Source organism: Crocodylus siamensis, chromosome 1 (assembly GCF_052110815.1).
Source record: "Crocodylus siamensis isolate JL-2025a chromosome 1, ASM5211081v1, whole genome shotgun sequence".
NCBI lineage: Eukaryota > Metazoa > Chordata > Crocodylia > Crocodylidae > Crocodylus > Crocodylus siamensis.
In genome coordinates, this window is record NC_143395.1 from 64,385,600 (window position 1) to 64,402,727 (window position 17,128).

Here is a 17,128-nt window from a genome sequence, read left to right on the forward strand (position 1 = left end):
CTGGCTGGGGCATGGGGGTGCTACAGTGCAGGGATTGCCTGCTGGCTTGCCCCACCTTGCAGCACTCTTCTGCACCAGCCAGCCCCTCCACAGCACATTGAGCTGGGTGCAGAGCAACACTGGGCTGGCAGGCTGACTCCCCGGCACCCCTGTCATTTGGGGCTGTTCCACTCCTGACTCAACATGCTGCGGTCCAGGATGCACATATAAACACTGCACCCCGGAAAAATAAACTCTGGCAGAAACTGTGCTGGAGTTTATTGCTACATGCTATTTGCACATGTAGATGCACCTAGTGTGTCCCAAAGCATCAATCGTCTTGATGGTCACAGCGTAGGGTCACGGAGTAAGCTCTCCTCTTCCCATAAAGATATCTGATCAGGTCACCAGTCAGAGTGATGGAGTGGAGTGGGAAGATTTCTATATTAGCTCCATGGATAGATAAATGATTTCATTCTCCACTGATTTCCATTTTGTATTTTCCCTGATATTTCATTGCTTTGCAGTGGGGGTGGAAATCTAAAACCTTAAAAAACTTAAACACACATTATAATAAAAAGAAATTGAAGCAGCAAGGGGTGAGGTTACTTAGACGGATCATGAAGCAGGATATGATATTCATATGTGCATGACTGTAACTGGCAGCTAAGACAAACACCAGTATGGAAAGCAGTGAAATTTTCTGGAACAAGGGGATACATTCCAATCTGGAGTTAGTAATATCAAAATTGTATGTTATTTACCATGTGAAACTCATAGGTTTCATATGACTTTTTTTTCTACTGCTTTCCTAAAACTCTGTCCTCATATAAGAATGATCAAGAAAGCTTGAAAGGAGACCGCAGAAAAAATAGTGCACATGTACAGTTCCTAGGTTGAGCTGTCCACTAGGAAATGCAAAGAAACTTGGCTGGGTGACATACACTTCCTGCAGCTTCTAAATCTGAATACTTTGAACTGCCATTGTACAACTCCACATCAGTAATAGCTGAAGACACTTGTAATTCATTTGTGTTGGAAATGACTCCTACCTATACCTTCATATTCCAGTGTGGGTGGTACTTTTTTAACTCAGGAAGGTCAACTGCCATACAGTAGGTCACATGGCATCTTTGTGTTCAAAGCTATCAAGCAATCTGAGAAATAACTGTTTGGCAGTAATTGTTTATATGAGTCTAGCAGAAGAGAGCTCTAGGGATTGATACCTCTTCCCCTTTTCTAGGCTTAGGGTAAGGGAAGTTTGACCAGGACATCTTAATCAGCATGGTCTAAGGGAGAAAGATAAGAAGGCTAGGGACAGACATTACACATAAACTGGTTTAAGTGATCAGAAACTGGTTTAAACCTGTAACATCATATGTTCAGTGCACGTGAATCAGTTTGAAAATGGTGGAAACTGGTTTGAGATAGGTTGAATGTAGTATCAGATTTAACTGATTTGGGTCAAACCAATTTATGCAATGTCTGTCCCAGACCCCTTGCTGGTTTAAGTTGAACCAGACACCCCCAGTATCCCGGCATGCTCTCCAGAATGGGCAGAGATGGCCCTGCCTCCGTGCTTCCTGGCTGCAGCTCTGGTAGAGGCTTCAGGCTGCTCCTCCGCCTGCCCCCTCACTACTCCCTGCTAAGCAGGAATTCCCCCCTCTGCCTTGCTGAGAGGTATCTGTGTATTAGATGGCAGAACGCATGCTGGCTCCAGTCTTTGGTGTGACAAAGGCAGAATCAACATGTCCCTCTGTTGTTTTCTTAATGATGTAATAAACACTGGATAAAGACTATTATCAATTCTCTGCTGGGCTAAACAAAGCATCGTGCTGGGGCCTGGTCACGCCTCCCCTCAGCTCAGTACTATAGAAGGGGAGGGAGGGCTGCTGTAATGCCCCCCGGCTTCTAGCCTGAGCCACAATGTCTGTGCAGTTACAAACTGATTTAGCCTAACCAGGTTAGATTAACCTGCAGAGATTGAATCAATTCAGGCTCAGGCTTTTTGAATGTCTGTCCATAGCTGAAGAGAGAGAGAGACCTTTACACTGATTCCCTCTGCATGGAAACAAGGTTGGCCTGTGGGTCTGTTCTTCCCTTTTCCCTGCCTGGCCAGGAGTGGGAGTGAATGACTGCAAAAGAAATGCTGGCAATGAAGAAAAAAGAATTGAGAAGTGAAAATTAGCTCTAATATCTGATCCATTTACTATTCATATCACCTATTCCAGACTATCACAGTTCCTGTGCTTACCCTGATGGTTGAGCAGGTGGGACGTTTCCAACATCTTTGTTCAGTTGGCTGTTAAAAATGCTGAAGTTTTAAACATGTTCCATGTCCACCCTCAGATTAGCATGACATGCTTCTGACACTCTGGGTTTCTGGTGGCCGGGATTACGAGACTCCCACCTTCCTTGCCAACTCTAGACCTCTCATGAGAACAAAAATTATTTTTATTTTGCAGTTTGTGGACTTGACTTTCAAGCAATTTTGAGGACATGCAAATCTGTTGCTTCCACAAGCCATGGTTGGCTTTGTAGTCCCTAATACACTTGGCTGAAATAATTTTCTGTAAGACATTCGCAGCAAATAATATTCACTTTTAGATTATATGATTCACTTATTTGTTTAAAGGTAATCCAGGAAATACCAACTGTTACTTCTTTGTTCCTACTATATCTGCTTTTTGGCAACATTTGTTTGGATGCATAGCAGATGTACTAAATATAACTTGAATGCAATTTAACATATCATACATGTACAAAATAAAAATACTATAATATTAATACAATTTGTTGTTTTAATGTGGACCTCTGAGGAGGAACAGAATGCTTTTACTGCTCTTGTCTGAGCTGCATCTGTGCTTTAGCATAAATAGAAGCCAGGAGTTTATAGGGCTGGCTGTCTATAAAGTTCACCAGATCTCAACTTGTGAATCATGGCTTCTGAAAGAAAGGAGGTCTTACTAACTTTGTTTTGTGTGTCTGTTAACAGGAGGAATGCTTCTTGAATCTCGAGGCTCCTATTTCAAGAGTATGTGGCTATGACACTCCGTTTCCACACATCTTTGAACCTTTCTACATCCCAGACAAATGGAAATGCTATGATGCCCTTCGACAAATGATTAACTATTGATAAAACAGGTGAGAAATAAGAAAATATGCAAATAGTTTGGAAAAAGCGTAGGCTTGTAAGCTTAATCAGTAGGCTTCTAGCCAGCATAGGCAGAAGATTTGAAGGCAAAGGGCTAGTCATTTTTAAAAGCTGGAATTGGCTGTTGTTGCTTGAGTTCCTATGTGAGAGAGGCACTAGTGCTCCTGCTTAATTTTAAGTAACACCACTGAAGTCAAGTCTTAAAGTAAAGTACATGGTTGGGTAGCTTGCTCAAGCAGTCAGAAACTTAAACGTCTTATATGCTGAACAGTAGGATTATTTCAGTACAGTTGCTGTGATAAAGAGCCTCTCTGCCTCTACTAAATAATTTATAAATACTTCACTCATGAAGATGCACCATATTTTAACTTTAACTTCCCTTTGTTCTCCTGGGATTCAAATCTTGAGAGGTGCTGGTCAGTCTCAACTCATTTAAACTGTAAGTAGAGTAGAAGGAACTTGGCTGTTTGCAGGATATGACACCAAATATACAACAGTATATTGAAGATATGAGACTTCAGTCTTATTGCACAGTTGAAAGACATTGATAAGCTTGTCATTTAACATTTACTTTCAAAATAATAGGCAGATATTAAATTTGCATTATAATCTTTTCCAGGTACTTCGGCCCAACCACCTGCTGAGATTTCTGCTGTTTGGAAATTCTTATAAGCACACAGTTTTTTTAAGTGGCATGTATTTGTATTGTACTGTTCCAATAGCAAAGGCCTTGATGCTTGGAACAGCTGCTAATGCCCATTCTTCAACGGTGTCATAGTCTCATTTGCAGTTTTCTTTTGAATGTGTATGATGCCTTATGTGACCAATGTCTCTTTGTTCAACCCAGTCATTTGTAGAAATGGTTCTTTTCAGGACTCTGACTTTTCCTTCTGAATGTTAATCTCTCCCCTTCTTTCCTGGAGACCCTTGCTCCAGAAAATAATGCAGTAAATATAGTGATTTATGTTGACTTGAATGTGAATTTGATGCCTGCACCATGCAGGTATCAAATTTATGCCCAGTTAGTTACTGTGCAATAATGCACAAGTCAGTTCCTTACTATGCACTAACACTGTGTCTGTGGGCTGTTTGTGACTAAACTTAGATATCAGTGATGCAGATGTGAAACTTACGCTCAGGTCAGCATAAGTCACCATATTTACTGTGCATTACAGGCATTCATGTGTAGATGTGTGCCTTTTCTGCACAGTAAATATGCACGGGTATTATTTCAGGTACCACTGAGTTGCAAGTGGGGTTTAGTAAATATGGAGTGTTTAAATGGAACTGTATTTTCTGGAGCAAGGGTTTCTAGGATGGAAGGGGAGAAATTAAAATTCAGAAGGAAAAGTCAGAGTCCTGAAAAGAATCATAGCTACAAATGACTGGATTGAAATTTAGTCCCAAGTCAATCTACACACAGCATTAATGTGCTTTAACACCTGCACGTGTAGATGCTGGCCTGTTCCAATTTACTGCGCAATAAATTTAAACCAGCATAAATGCACGTATTGAAACTCTCAGTATGTCTCAATACTTAAACATGAAGAAATACTGTGTTCCTTGAGCTGTGTCATATTTGAAGGGGAAACACTACCTTTTTCATGACAATTGATATGAAACAGTCCCTTGCTCTTACCTGGATTGAACTAAACCTGTTAAATGAGCTCTTTGCTTTATTTGGCACCACTGTAATTTGATAAATCCACCTGGCTTCAAGCAAGCTTTCTCTCAGGCTGTCTGAATGTAGCAAGGAGATTGGCTATGAGACAGAGATTAACATTTACACATGCTGCTGTTCCACACTGGAAATCAATCTGGAGTTTTTGCAAAAGCCATACAGACAGAATCTGAGTTAGTTTTTGCATAGGTCTGTCTTCAGTTTTCAGGGAGAAAGCCATTGAGCAAGGGAGAGCCAGGAGGCACAGGATGGCTCTGCTTTCTAGCTGATCTTAGGAGCCTGCAGGTTGTGAAGTCCAAAATCCTAGACTTTCTGTTGGACATTTTGTTAGAAGAAATTTTGGAGGACCGGGTCACTTCTTCAGCTTGGTTAGACTACGTATGAAGGAACGAGAGAGGGAGATTTCAGGAGTAATTGCTGGAAATTCTCAGTGTACAGTTTCAAACCACTGGGCAACTATACGTGCCCTATGGAGAGAGGGAAGGGGTAGCACTTTAATTAAAGTGGCTTTTAGGAGCCGCTTTAATTAAATCGCTTGCAGCATCTCATGTATTCAGCATCCCACACTTCAAAATGACAGCAGGGGTGCTTTAAAGCTCATGGAACAAGCTTTTGTTAAAGCCCCCCCGCCACCATTTTGAAATGTAAGGACACTAAATACACGTGAAAGCAAGGCTGCTGGCGCATGCTAATTAGCACCAACGCTGCTGGAGTATGCTACTTAGCTCCAGCAGACTCAATTAATCAATTAATCAAATCGGCTTCAATGTGTGCTAATTAGCACAAGTCAGAGCTGGCATCTAGAGTGAGTGTGTGTGTGTGTGTGTGTGTGAGTGTGAGAAGGTGTCCACTATCTCTGACATTCTGTATTGTCATATATACCTAGATTTGGTTAATCTGTGCTAAATACTATAGCCATGTTAGATACCCTTGCTCACACACCTCAAAGAATTATTTGGGAATATTTTATTATTGTTTTTTGTGTTGCATTAAATAATTGCTTTGGTATCTTTAAAAAAAAATGTATATTACAATTCCAGTTTATGCAGTTTGCATTGAATTACTGTTACTGGTGCTTTTAAGTCCACTTGGCACTAGTATTTCCTTTTTAAGTAAATATTTTTAAAAATTACTCTAATCTACTTGTCAAAAAGCAGTAGTTATAATAGATCCCCATTCAGCTGCCTACTCTGCAGAGTTCAAACATGCCAACAATGTATTCATATCTATATTTCTATGAAAAAGAAAAGACCATTTTAGCATTTTCTGACTTTTATATTCAGTATCACTCATTACTAAGGTACTTTTTTGGCCAAGAATTTAAAGGTTGCTATGTTCCAAACCCATTCATGTGCAGGAAGCTTGGAGAATTAGTATCTCAAATACCAGAGATGGCCTTACAAGTTGTGGGGCTTTAAGCAGAGCCATATGGCTGGAAAGGAGGAAAACCTAGCCTCAAGTTGTCTCCTCTTTTTCATCCTGTTGGGTAGACTCAAGGGTATTAAGGTATTCTCAGTGCCAGAGAAGAACTTAAGGCTGGCCTCTGAGCTGTGGGACTAGAGGTAGCTGGCAGGGTTTAAGTTAGTCACTTGCTTTGTTTGTGTTTCATGCCACCTCTGTTAGAACAAGATCTACCTGTACAGCCAGCACTTTTCTTGTTTTCTCCATTTAATAAAGAACTTTACTGGAAACTTGTTGCATCCTTTACTTTAAAGCAGACTATGAACTGTGGCAGACTCAACTGTAATATAGCCCTCTGTGGTGTATTTTCCTAGTAGGGAAAGGACTGGAAGGGACCTTCAGAGGTTATGTAGTACAACTCTTTGCCTGAGGCAGGATCATTCCTATCCAGACCATCCTATAAAAATCCATACTCTAAGCAGATGAACCATAGCAACCAATGTCCTGCTTCTATAAAAGGTTGTTAATATACGCTCAAGAAGCCCCAAGTAGAGAACCAGACCCCACATTACAGAAGAAGACAAAACCCCCACAATCCATGCCAATCTGAGGATGGGGTAAAATTCCTTCCTGATTCCAAATCTAGTGATCAGAATTACACTGAGCAAAGGGGCAAGACCCCCTAATGAAGAACCTCCAGCTTGGTCCCAGCAGGAGCATTGGCACACGCTAGTCAAAATCCCTAGCCTTAGCTGCAGCCAGTACCCAATGCCTCTGAGGAAGACTTAAGAACACCCTGACACATGTAGCAGAGTACGCAACCCACGAAGCCCAGAAGCATGGGATACTCATGGTAAAACATAGGCATACCCATGCCTCTCTCATCCCCAACCAGTGGCTGTCCAGCATCTTCTTTAATGCGTTCAGTGATGGAGAGTCCACAACTTCCCTAGGCAGTCTATTCCACTGCCTCACTGTTCTAACTGTGAAGAAGTTTTTCCTGCTATCCAGTCTGAACGTACTTTGCTGCAACTTCAAGGTATTGGTCTGTGTCCTACTTTCTGCAGCAAGAAAGAAAAGGTGCTTTCCCTCTTCTTTACAGCAGCCCTTCAAGTATTTGAAGACTGCTTTGTTTCTGTAATTAGTTTTTTCTTAATAGGAATACAAATATAAGGAATGAAAAGTAAATCTCTTTCTAACCCTTCATGGGGTTCAGCATTTCTTGCTAAAATAGTACTTCTCTGTGTTTTGTAGAGAAATATCCAGAAAACTAGTGCTACCTCTGGGTCTGTGCAAGTATACCCAGCGTGCACTGAAGCTCTGAACAAACACCTGAATTTGCTTGCAGGATTGTGCTAAAGCCTTGTCAGGAGCCCTGTGCTGGAAATTGAATCACACATTTTTATAAGCTGTGCCTTTGTCTTACTGCACATCTTTTTGACTGGGTTGTGTATTCCCCAACAATATCACACATAGAGAGTTATCTTCCTTGAGGCTGGCAGTGCTCATGATTTTCCTGTTCATAGACAAAGCTGATTCTGTAATGTTGTATGACACGTAAGAGATAGTAGAAGTAACATCTTCACGTAACCGAGTTAAAACATCTAACAGCTTCTGGCTTTCTGGGGAGTTTGCATTATGCAAGATACTATTCAGCTTGCTAGCTCTATATAATGTTAGCTTCCTGGTATGCAGCTGTGCTCCAAATAACTCTTTCTACTAGGAAAGCAATCAAAATGGAAAGAGGCGGTGAAAGTAACATGCATATATATTTCCTATATAACTGGTATGGTTCCTCACTGTTCATAAAACATCCAACACATTATATAAAATACCCTGCTGTGACAAAAAAAAAAAAATCAGAAGCAGTTGTACCATAAGAATGACAAATGGCCAAATTACTTCCCTCTGGCCCTATGAAACTCTGTGTTCTGCAATTCTGACTATATATTTCGGCCTGTTGCTAATTTTTGCATCCCCAATGGAGATGCACCTGTATGAGTTAATATTTGTCTGTTGCAGTTTGTCTGTACATGGTATAATTCATAGTTTCACAGTTAGTAGGGTTGGAAGGGACCTGAGCAGATGATCAAGTCTGACCCCCTGCCATGGCAGGAAAGAGTACTGGGGTCAAACAACCCCAGCAAGGTGATTGTCAAGCCTTGTCTTAAAGACCCCCAGGGTAGGAGCCAGCACCACTTTGCTTGGAAGTCGATTCCAGATCCGAGCCACCCCTGACAGTGAAGTAGCGCCTCTTGATGTCTAATCTGAATTTACCCTCTGCCAGCTTGTGACCGTTATTTCTAGTCACTGCTGGTAGTGCTCGGGGAAACAGGGACTCCCCCAATGCCTGCTGGTCCCCTCTGACCAGTTTGTAACAGACCCCTATATCCCCCCTCAGCCTTCTCTTGTGGAGGCTGAACAGGTTCAGGTCCCGTAGCCTCTCCTCATAGGGCCTGCCCTGCTGCCCCCGATCATGCGAGTGGCCCTCCTCTGGACCCTCTCCATGTTGTCCACATCCCTCTTGAAGTGCAGCGCCCAGAACTAGATGCAGTACTTGAGCTGCGGCCTGACCAGTGCCGCATAGAGGGGGAGGATCACCTCCTTGGACCTGCTTGAGATGCATCTGTGGGTGCACAACAAGGTATGGTTGGCCTTCCTGACTGCATCCCCACACCGCCGGCCCATATTCATCTTGACATCAATGATGACTCCAAAATCCTTTTCTGCCTCTGCACTGATGAGAAGGGAGTTCCCCAGCCTGTAGGTATGGTGCTGGTTCTTCCTCCCCAGGTGCATCACCTTGCACTTGTTAGTGTTGAATCCCATCCTATTCTCATCCACCCACCCCTGTAACCTGTCTAGGTTTGATTGTAGCCTATTCCTTCCTTCTAACGTGCCCACTTCTCCCCACATCTTAGTGTCATCAGCAAATTTGAACAGGGTGCTTGTCCAAGTCACTGATGAAGATTTTGAACAGTGTGGGCCTGAGGACCAAAACCTGTGGAACCCCACTGCCCACATCCCTCCAGCTCGAAAATGACCCATCCACCATCACTCTCTGGGTGCGGCCCTCCATCCAGTTGGCGACCCATTTGACTGTGTTGGTGTTGACACCACAGTCCCCCAATTTCTTAATGAGAACAGGGTGAGAGACAGTGTTGAAGGCCTTCTGAAAGTCCAGAAAGACTACATCCACTGCTACTCCTAAATCTAAGGATTTGGTGACCTGGTCATAGAAGGCCACTAGGTTGGTCTGACAGGACCTGCCTCTAATGAACCTGTGTTGGTTGCCCCTAAGCATAATCTCCCCTGCTGGCACCTCGTGGACATGTGCCAGAATAATTCTCTCAAAAAGCTTACCCAGGATCGAGGTAAGACTAACTGGCCTATAGATCCCCAGGTCCTCCTCCCCCCTCCCTTTTTTGAAGATGGGAACCACATTGACCCTCTTCCAGTCCCCTGGCACCACACCAGAGCACCACGAGTGCTCGTAAAGCTGTGCTGGGGTCCCGCAATGACCTTAGCTAATTCCCTCAGCACTCTGGGGTGAAGATCATCCGGACCAGCTGATTTAAATACATCCAGTCCCTCCAGAAGTTCCCTGACTAGATTCTCACTGACCCATGGCCTAGGTGCGCCTCCCCTAGGGCCTGAGGAGGGCCTGGTGGGGGGGGGGTGATCTGGTCCCTGCTGAGGAAAATGGAGGCAAAGAAGTCGTTAAATAGTTTAGCTTTGTCATCTGGTGTGACGACCAGATTTCCTAGCATGTCTTGCAGGGACCCCACGTTACCCAGTACCTTCTTTTTGCCCCCTGTATATTTAAAAAAGGACTTCTTGTTGTCCTTGATCTGGGAAACAAGTCCCAGTTCCATCTCTGCCTTGGCCTTCCTGACTGCCCACCTGCATCCCTGAAAAACCGCAGTATAATCCTCCCTGGTGATGGCCCCTCCCTTCCACTGGGTGTACGCCTCCTTTTTAGCTAGAAGACATTCGTGGATGCTTTTGGTGAGCCTGCTCCCTTTGATCTGTGTTGGGATTATCTGCCTTTGGGCTTGGAGGATCGTCTCCTTAAGGAGCAACTCTTCTTGGACACCTAGCTCCCCTCCCCTCTGGGACCTCAGTGCTTTCCCGACTATTCTCCTTAGCTCATTGAAGTCCACCCTCCTGAAATCTAGAGCTGCTGCAGGCCTTTGCCACCTTGTGCTGGATGGTGAATTCCAGCAGGCAACGATTGCTGTCGCCCAGGTGGTCGAGCACCCGCAACCCCCTCACCAGGTTGTCACCCATGGCCAGCACCAGGTGCAACAAGGCGTCTCCCCTGGTGGGGCTGTGCACCTCCTGGGTTAGATGGAGGTCCTGCATTCTGGATAGGAACCTATGTGAGCGGTCAGACCTGGCTGACTGCTCTTCCCAGCAGGTGTCTGGAAAGTTCAGGTCCCCCATGACGACCACATCCTTTGACTTCGCTACCTCCGTGAGCTGACTTAAGAATTCCTGGTCTAGTTCTTCCCCTTGGTTGGGTGGTCAGTAGTAGACCCCCACCGTTAGGTCTCTTTCCTCTCGACTGCCTTGTATTCTAACCCAGAGCACTTCAGTGTGCGCTTCCTCTGACTCTGTGCTACCTGATGAGGATGTTTATTCCTCCTTGATGTAGAGCGCTACACCCCCGCCTTTCCTCCCTGTCCTCTGCCTCCTGTACAGCCTATAGCCCTTGACATTCACCACCCAGTCATGCTTTGGGTCCCACCACGTTTCACTGAGCCCCACTATGTCTGGGTTAGTGTCAGCTAGAAGGAGGGTAAGTTCCTCCTGCTTTTTTTCCCATACTACGAGCATTTGTGTAGAGGCATTTGAGGCCTCCTGTGGATATGTGCACTGGCCCCCTAATCACAGCATTACCCTGACCCCTGTCACTTACCGGTGCATATGTTCCACTTGTCAGTCTAGACTGGGCTGTACTTGTGGGTGCTGCTTGGTTTAGCAGTCCAAGGCTTCCTCCTCCCTCGTCTTCCCCTTCCCCCGATGAGCCTAGTTTAAAGCCCGCTGGAGGAGATCCGCCAACTTAGAAGAAAACACATGCTTACCTTTAGGGGAAAGGTGGAGCCCATCCCACCTGAGCATGTCTCTTATTGTGATGTGTGGGTCGTTGTCAAGGAAGCCAAAGCCCACCTCAAGACACCATTCCCAAAGCCGCCAGTTGGTCTCTGCAATGCATGTTTCATGCCATCTTCTATGTCCTCTCACTGGTAGAACAGAAGGCAATACAACCTGTGCACATATCTCCTTCAGCACGCCCCCCAGAGCATGGTAGTCTGCCATCAGGTGATCAAGGCTTCTCCTGGCCACATCGTTAGTACCCACATGGATTAGGACCATGGGTTAGTAATCGGTGGGCTGGATCACGGCCTGGATCATCCCCGTCAAATCATGAATCTTTGCTCTGGGTAGGCAGTAGATCTCGCTTGTTGAGGGGTCCTGGTGACAGATGGGGCCCTCTGTACCTCTCAGAATGGAGTCGCCTATGTTGATCACTCGATGCTTTCTTAACCTGGACTACTTAGCTCCTTTGGCCTGTTCAGAACATGGAGAGTGGAGTTGTCTCCTCTCCGGTTGCTTCTTCTCCCTCCTCCTCCTCCAGTGTTGCCAGGACCTCGTACCTGTTCTCCAGCCAGACTGGAAGAACTGGCACTGCTGTGTTATGAGCAGCCCTGGTTCTGGAGGTGACAGTTTTCCACTCTGCAGTGGAGAGCACTTCCTGAGGTGCTTCTTCTTTGGGTGTGTGGCCCTGCAGGGAAAGGAAATAGTTGTCAATTTCTTCTTCCACCTCCCTTATTCCCCTCAGCCTGCTAAGCTCTTCCTGGAGCTGCCTCACTGGTGCCTCCAGGGCCCTAGTGTGGGCGCCTGCAGGACAGGTGTGGGGGTCCCCAATCCCTGCCCCCCCAGGCCTTGCTGGGCAGCCTCTGGAGGCCAGGGAGTGGGGGGACACCAGCTCCCCCATCAGCTCTGTCTGGGTGGAGGCCTCAGACAAGCCTCGGGTAGGCTGCTCCTCCTGGGCAGGGGCCCTGGCAGCACTCCATGTCAACACCATGATAGGAGTTGCAGCTTGTTTTTAGCTTAGTGCAGTGCCTGCACCCTGCCCTAGTAGGAGTCTCCCTCCTGGCCCTTCCTGCTCGCCTGCCGGTGCGGACGCCAACACAAATGCTGGTTTGCACGCTCTGTTTGCCTGGTGCGGCTCAAGAGTGCAGTCCCTACTGGCTCAGCTAAGAGGGATCCGGGGGGCTTCCCCTCTGGATCCAGGTCAGCTGCGTCCAGTCCCTCTGCCCACTTACCTTAGGGGGATCAGCTGCTGCTGCATCCGCCTCTGCCTCGGGTCTGGTAAGGGGGCACACATGCGTGCAGGACACATGTGTGCCTGGATTCCTCCTCTCCCCACTGCTTCTGGCTCCCGAGTTAAAGTCTCTTTATTAGCCATATCTATTTATCTTATGTTACTTAGTACTTTCCATTTTAAGTCCCTTGACATTTATATTTTTTTCCAATTTTAAGCCATTCAGGATCAAATTTAATCTGCTTCCTGTTCTTCAGGCAGACTTTTTTTTTAAAGCTTCAGCAGAACTCCCCTTTCTGAGGAAGAAGTAAGGGAGAAACTGGCAGATTTGCCAGTATTTTTTCCTGCAACCACTCTAACATTACCTCATACCTCAATGAGAGTGGAGTTTGAAATTTGGTCTGGAGGTAATCCACTAAAATACACTTCTCTTTGGAGCCTGGAATAAAACACAGGAATTTCCATTCTCAGACCCTGCCTTTCATTAGCTAAAAGTTATGTAAGTCACTGGCAAAGTATGTGTTGCACCTACTACGAATGGCTGATCCACATAGAGAGGTAGTTGGTCTTGTTCATCTGAAATCAGTTGAAAAGCAGTGTCTATATGCATCTTGGCATAAACTAACTAAATAAGTTATGTAGAGAGAGCACAAGCTTTTGCATAGGAACCTACTACTGCTGTTCCTTTAGGATAGTTGATAAAAACCTGTATTGCCTTTGACTCAAACCTTGTTGCTGATCTAGGTATTGTCAATATGAACCAAATAATGGAATTTACTTTTAAAAAGACTAGGAAATTATACGCAAAATATTGCATTAAGGCCAGATACTAATCCACCCATTAGACATGTAAATGAACTTAAGGGCCCATATGCTTAAGTCCTTGAAAAACAATTAATGCAAAAGGTGAGAGAGTCCTCCTCCTAGCTGCTTTATTCAGTCTGAAAGAAAAGATAAAGGCATGTTATTGAATTGAATAGGATGAAAAAAGGTTCATTCTTGGGTGCCTAAGTCCCCTTAGCTCTGCCCAATAGGTGGAATAGAATTTGGTCATAATAGTCCTCAGAGACATGATTCTGTACTGGGGGGGTGGGGTCCTACAAGAAATCTTTTTGATCAGAACAGAGGATGGAGAGTGAAAAGGCAGAAGATTAAAAGGAAGGGAAGGATAGTGTCTTCGGTTTCAGGCACCTGAATGGGACCAAATAACTTAATGCTGTGTATCTTTTCAATGTTGTACAAAACTATATTATAAAACATATGGGAATGCGTGGCCAGGTCTGGGGGTCATCCAGACTTGGAAGAGACAGCCAAAATCTGAAGGGAGCATGCAGAATCCAACTGTAGGGTAGCCAGGCAGGAAATCTGTCTGGGAAATGAAGTCAAAGATCCAGAGGAGTAGGCAGAGCATGGGGTCAGGAGGCCAGGTCAGGTGTCTAAGAGATCAAACAAGTTGGATCAGGGAATCAAAGAGTCAGGCCACACTTGGGGTCAGTGGGCAAGCCAGGCCAGGTTCAGATAATTTGTCAGTTATCCAATAGCAGTTGGTGCAAGCCAAGGGAGTAGCAGCCTAGGTTCAAGGTTGAGCCTTGTTGCCTAGACAGTTCCTCTTTCAGGTCAGAGGTTTATATTGGAAAGGGTGAAGGGACAACTGGCCCTGGCCGAGCACTCTGGTAGCAGGAAGTGGTCAGGCCCACAGGGAGGGTTCTGGCCACGTAAGTTGGCCCCAGTGTACTATTGAGGAGGTGGCAGACCAGAAGGAACAGCTGTGCCAGGCAGGCTGTAGCCCCAGGTTCAAGACCACAGATGGACAAACCCTTGTTAATGTTGCCTGGGTGATATTTATTCTGTCATTATCTAATTTCTCAGGGATTGACTTTTCCACCCTTTTAGTATTTTAATGAATATTCTTGCATATAAAACTGTATTCATCACATAAACGTAAACCCATTACATTTTCTTGAATTTACCCAGGATTACAATAAAGCAAAAATAAAGTTAAATGTACCAGGAAAGCATTTACTATGGAACTAAATGACAGACATAAATTAAAATAAAACATCTTGAGTGTGTTAGTTTTAGGAAGTCACCCGTCACCAATGAGTTAGAAATGGGTTTAATCAAAATTTATACATGATATGTGGTAAAGGAAACAATCTTTTATATCCTGTAGGAAGCATTATGTGTGAAATGAAAAAAAAAAAGATTGTATTGCTGGGAGATACGTATTTAAGTTACAAATATTGCTTTTAATGTCTATCATATATATTATTTTTCTACTTCACAGATGGGAGAATGATTGCATTCAAAAGTCTTCTTCAGAGCTTTTGGCATCTACTCAGCTCTGTTTGTCCTGGAAGTCCCATAGCAGATTGCTTTCTGTAAAGTCAACCATTGTGAATGCTCACCTTGGCTAATCTTCAAAAGCTCAAATTATGAAATCAATGACAGACAGGTGATTGCTGTAATAAATAGACTCAGATGTATTTAAAAATAATTCAGCTGCAGTATGAACTTTACCGACTTCAGTGCTTTGCTAGGACACATCTTCAAATTACTTCACTGTGTAAATATTAGATGTGGGATTCTATTCAATAAAACATATTGTGCTCAAGCCATCTCCTGTTTCCTTTTTCTGTTTTGGGAAAAATCCAAAGAATTCTTTAATTGGTGACTATATGTTTGAAATAAAATAATGTTTGAGCAGCAAAACTAATATGTTTGGGTCAGACTAGCACTGGCAGCAGTTGTGCAGATGCTGACATTTGACTGAGTCCCTGACCAATGTTATTACTGACTATTTTTCATTATTTGGGTGGTCTCCATTAAGACTATCCTAAAATCCTCTTCTCTGACTTCCAAACTGATTAAAAGTTTTATCTTTTGGGGAGAGGGAGATTTTGTTCATGTCCTGTATGGTTGGGTAGCTGGTGGGGGGGGGGGGTGCATTGCTAACTCTTCATTTTGGTTGCCTTTATGTTTTAATTCAGTTGTTTTCTCTAAATCTAGGATATATTCTTTGGTGGACTGTTAAAAACTGTTAAATATCCCTTTTAAAAAAGGGAGGGAGAAGGGGAAGTCTGGCATCAGTAGCAGAAGAAAAAGGCATATAGGAGCCATTTCTACTAGGGCAGCATATAGGAACATAAAAGTGTAGAAAAGCCTTTTCAATGTGATCAAATCTATCAATGCTCACTTTCCTTTTTGTAGAATGCCTCCACATCAGATCAATCTACTGAACCTGGAGGGCACTGGACATACCTAAGAGTGGAAAGGGTTTGGATTCTGTAGATATCTTGAGCGCTTTCAAACTGAATATAAAATGTTTGCTGATTAGGGAAGAGCTTAAGGAAACAAAAGAAAAAAATAAGTATCTCTTGTAAGAATTCTCTTATCTTGTCCCTGATTTTGGGAGTGCTTAAGGAGCTATCAAACCTCCTACAACAGCCCATGGCTCCAAAGTCTGGGGCTAGGGACAGACATTCAAAAAGCCTGAGCCTGAATTAATTCAATCTTTGCAGGTTAGTCTAACCTGCAAAGCTTGAAGCAATCTGAAGGTGGATAGACATTCCCTTTTCATTCTAGAAATGCAGGCACATGCCTGCAGTAGCTCAGGCTAGAAGCCAGGGGGTGCTAGAGCAGCCCTCCCTTTCCTTCCACTGTACTGAGCTGAGGGGGAGTGTGGTCAGGCCCTGGCAGGATGCTCTGATTAGCCCAGAAGGGAATTAATAACAGTCTTTATCACCCCCCAACTCAGTGTTTATCACCCCATTAAGAAAACAACAGAGGGACATTACCAACTACCTGTTGATTCTGCCTTTGTCACAGCACAGGCTGGAGCCAGCATGTGTTCTGTTGGGTAATACACAGATACCTCTCAGTAAGGCAGAGGGGAAGGGGAAATTCCTGTTTAGAAGGGAGTGGTGAGGGGGCAGGTGGATAGGAGTAGCCTGCAAGTCTTTGAAGTAGCTGCATCCAGGGAGAAGGGGGGCAGGGTAGCTCTGCTGTGGAGCAGAGAGCACCGCCCATTCCAGAGAGCATGCCGGGATACTGGGGGTGTCTGGTTCAACTTAAACCAGCAAGGGGTCTGGGACAGACATTGCATAGACTGGTTTGACCCAAATCAGTTAAGCCTGGTTACATTCAACCAGGTTTATCTCAAACCAGTTTCTGCCATTTTCGAACTGGTTTATGTGCACTGAATATCTGTTCTGTTATAAGTTTAAACCAGATTCTGATCACTTAAACCAGTTTGTGTAATGTGTGTTCCTCACCTGGGAGAGTAGATTCCTCCTGCATCAGCTCTGATCCACCAATGTTAAATGTATCTTGGCCCTCAGCCTAGGGTGAATTTCAGCTTGAGCTCTCAGGCTAAAACTTTGAGTTTTATTTTTAATTCATGCAACCATCTCATAAGTGGAATTTCTTCTTTTATTTAGGGAATTTAGAGTACTTGGGGTTAAACACTGAGATTTGTGTTTAAACTATATGATGCATTAAAGGCAAAAAGTCCTTTTCTTTTGTAACCTACTTAGAGGATTTTCCAGGATGATTGAGAGAATAGGGTTAAGTTCAACAAGAA

General features: G+C 44.3%; 1 protein-coding gene across 4 annotated transcripts in view; it reads left to right on the forward strand.

Moving 5' to 3' along the window:
* The window catches only part of BCKDHB (branched chain keto acid dehydrogenase E1 subunit beta), a 311,484-nt gene extending 296,324 nt beyond the window's left edge, over positions 1 to 15,160 (forward strand). For 3 of the 4 annotated variants that reach the window (XM_090035443.1, XM_090035474.1, XM_090035464.1), the window contains 2 exons: positions 2,975 to 3,123; positions 3,753 to 14,808. In XM_090035443.1, the coding sequence (XP_089891569.1) occupies positions 2,975 to 3,115 (141 nt within the window). In that variant the 3' untranslated portion in view covers positions 3,116 to 3,123; positions 3,753 to 14,808. Of the gene's footprint in view, positions 1 to 2,974; positions 3,124 to 3,752; positions 14,809 to 14,833 lie in introns of those variants that run through there. The other variant, XM_090035453.1, reaches the window with a different exon arrangement.
* The last annotated feature ends 1,968 nt before the right edge of the window (positions 15,161 to 17,128 follow it).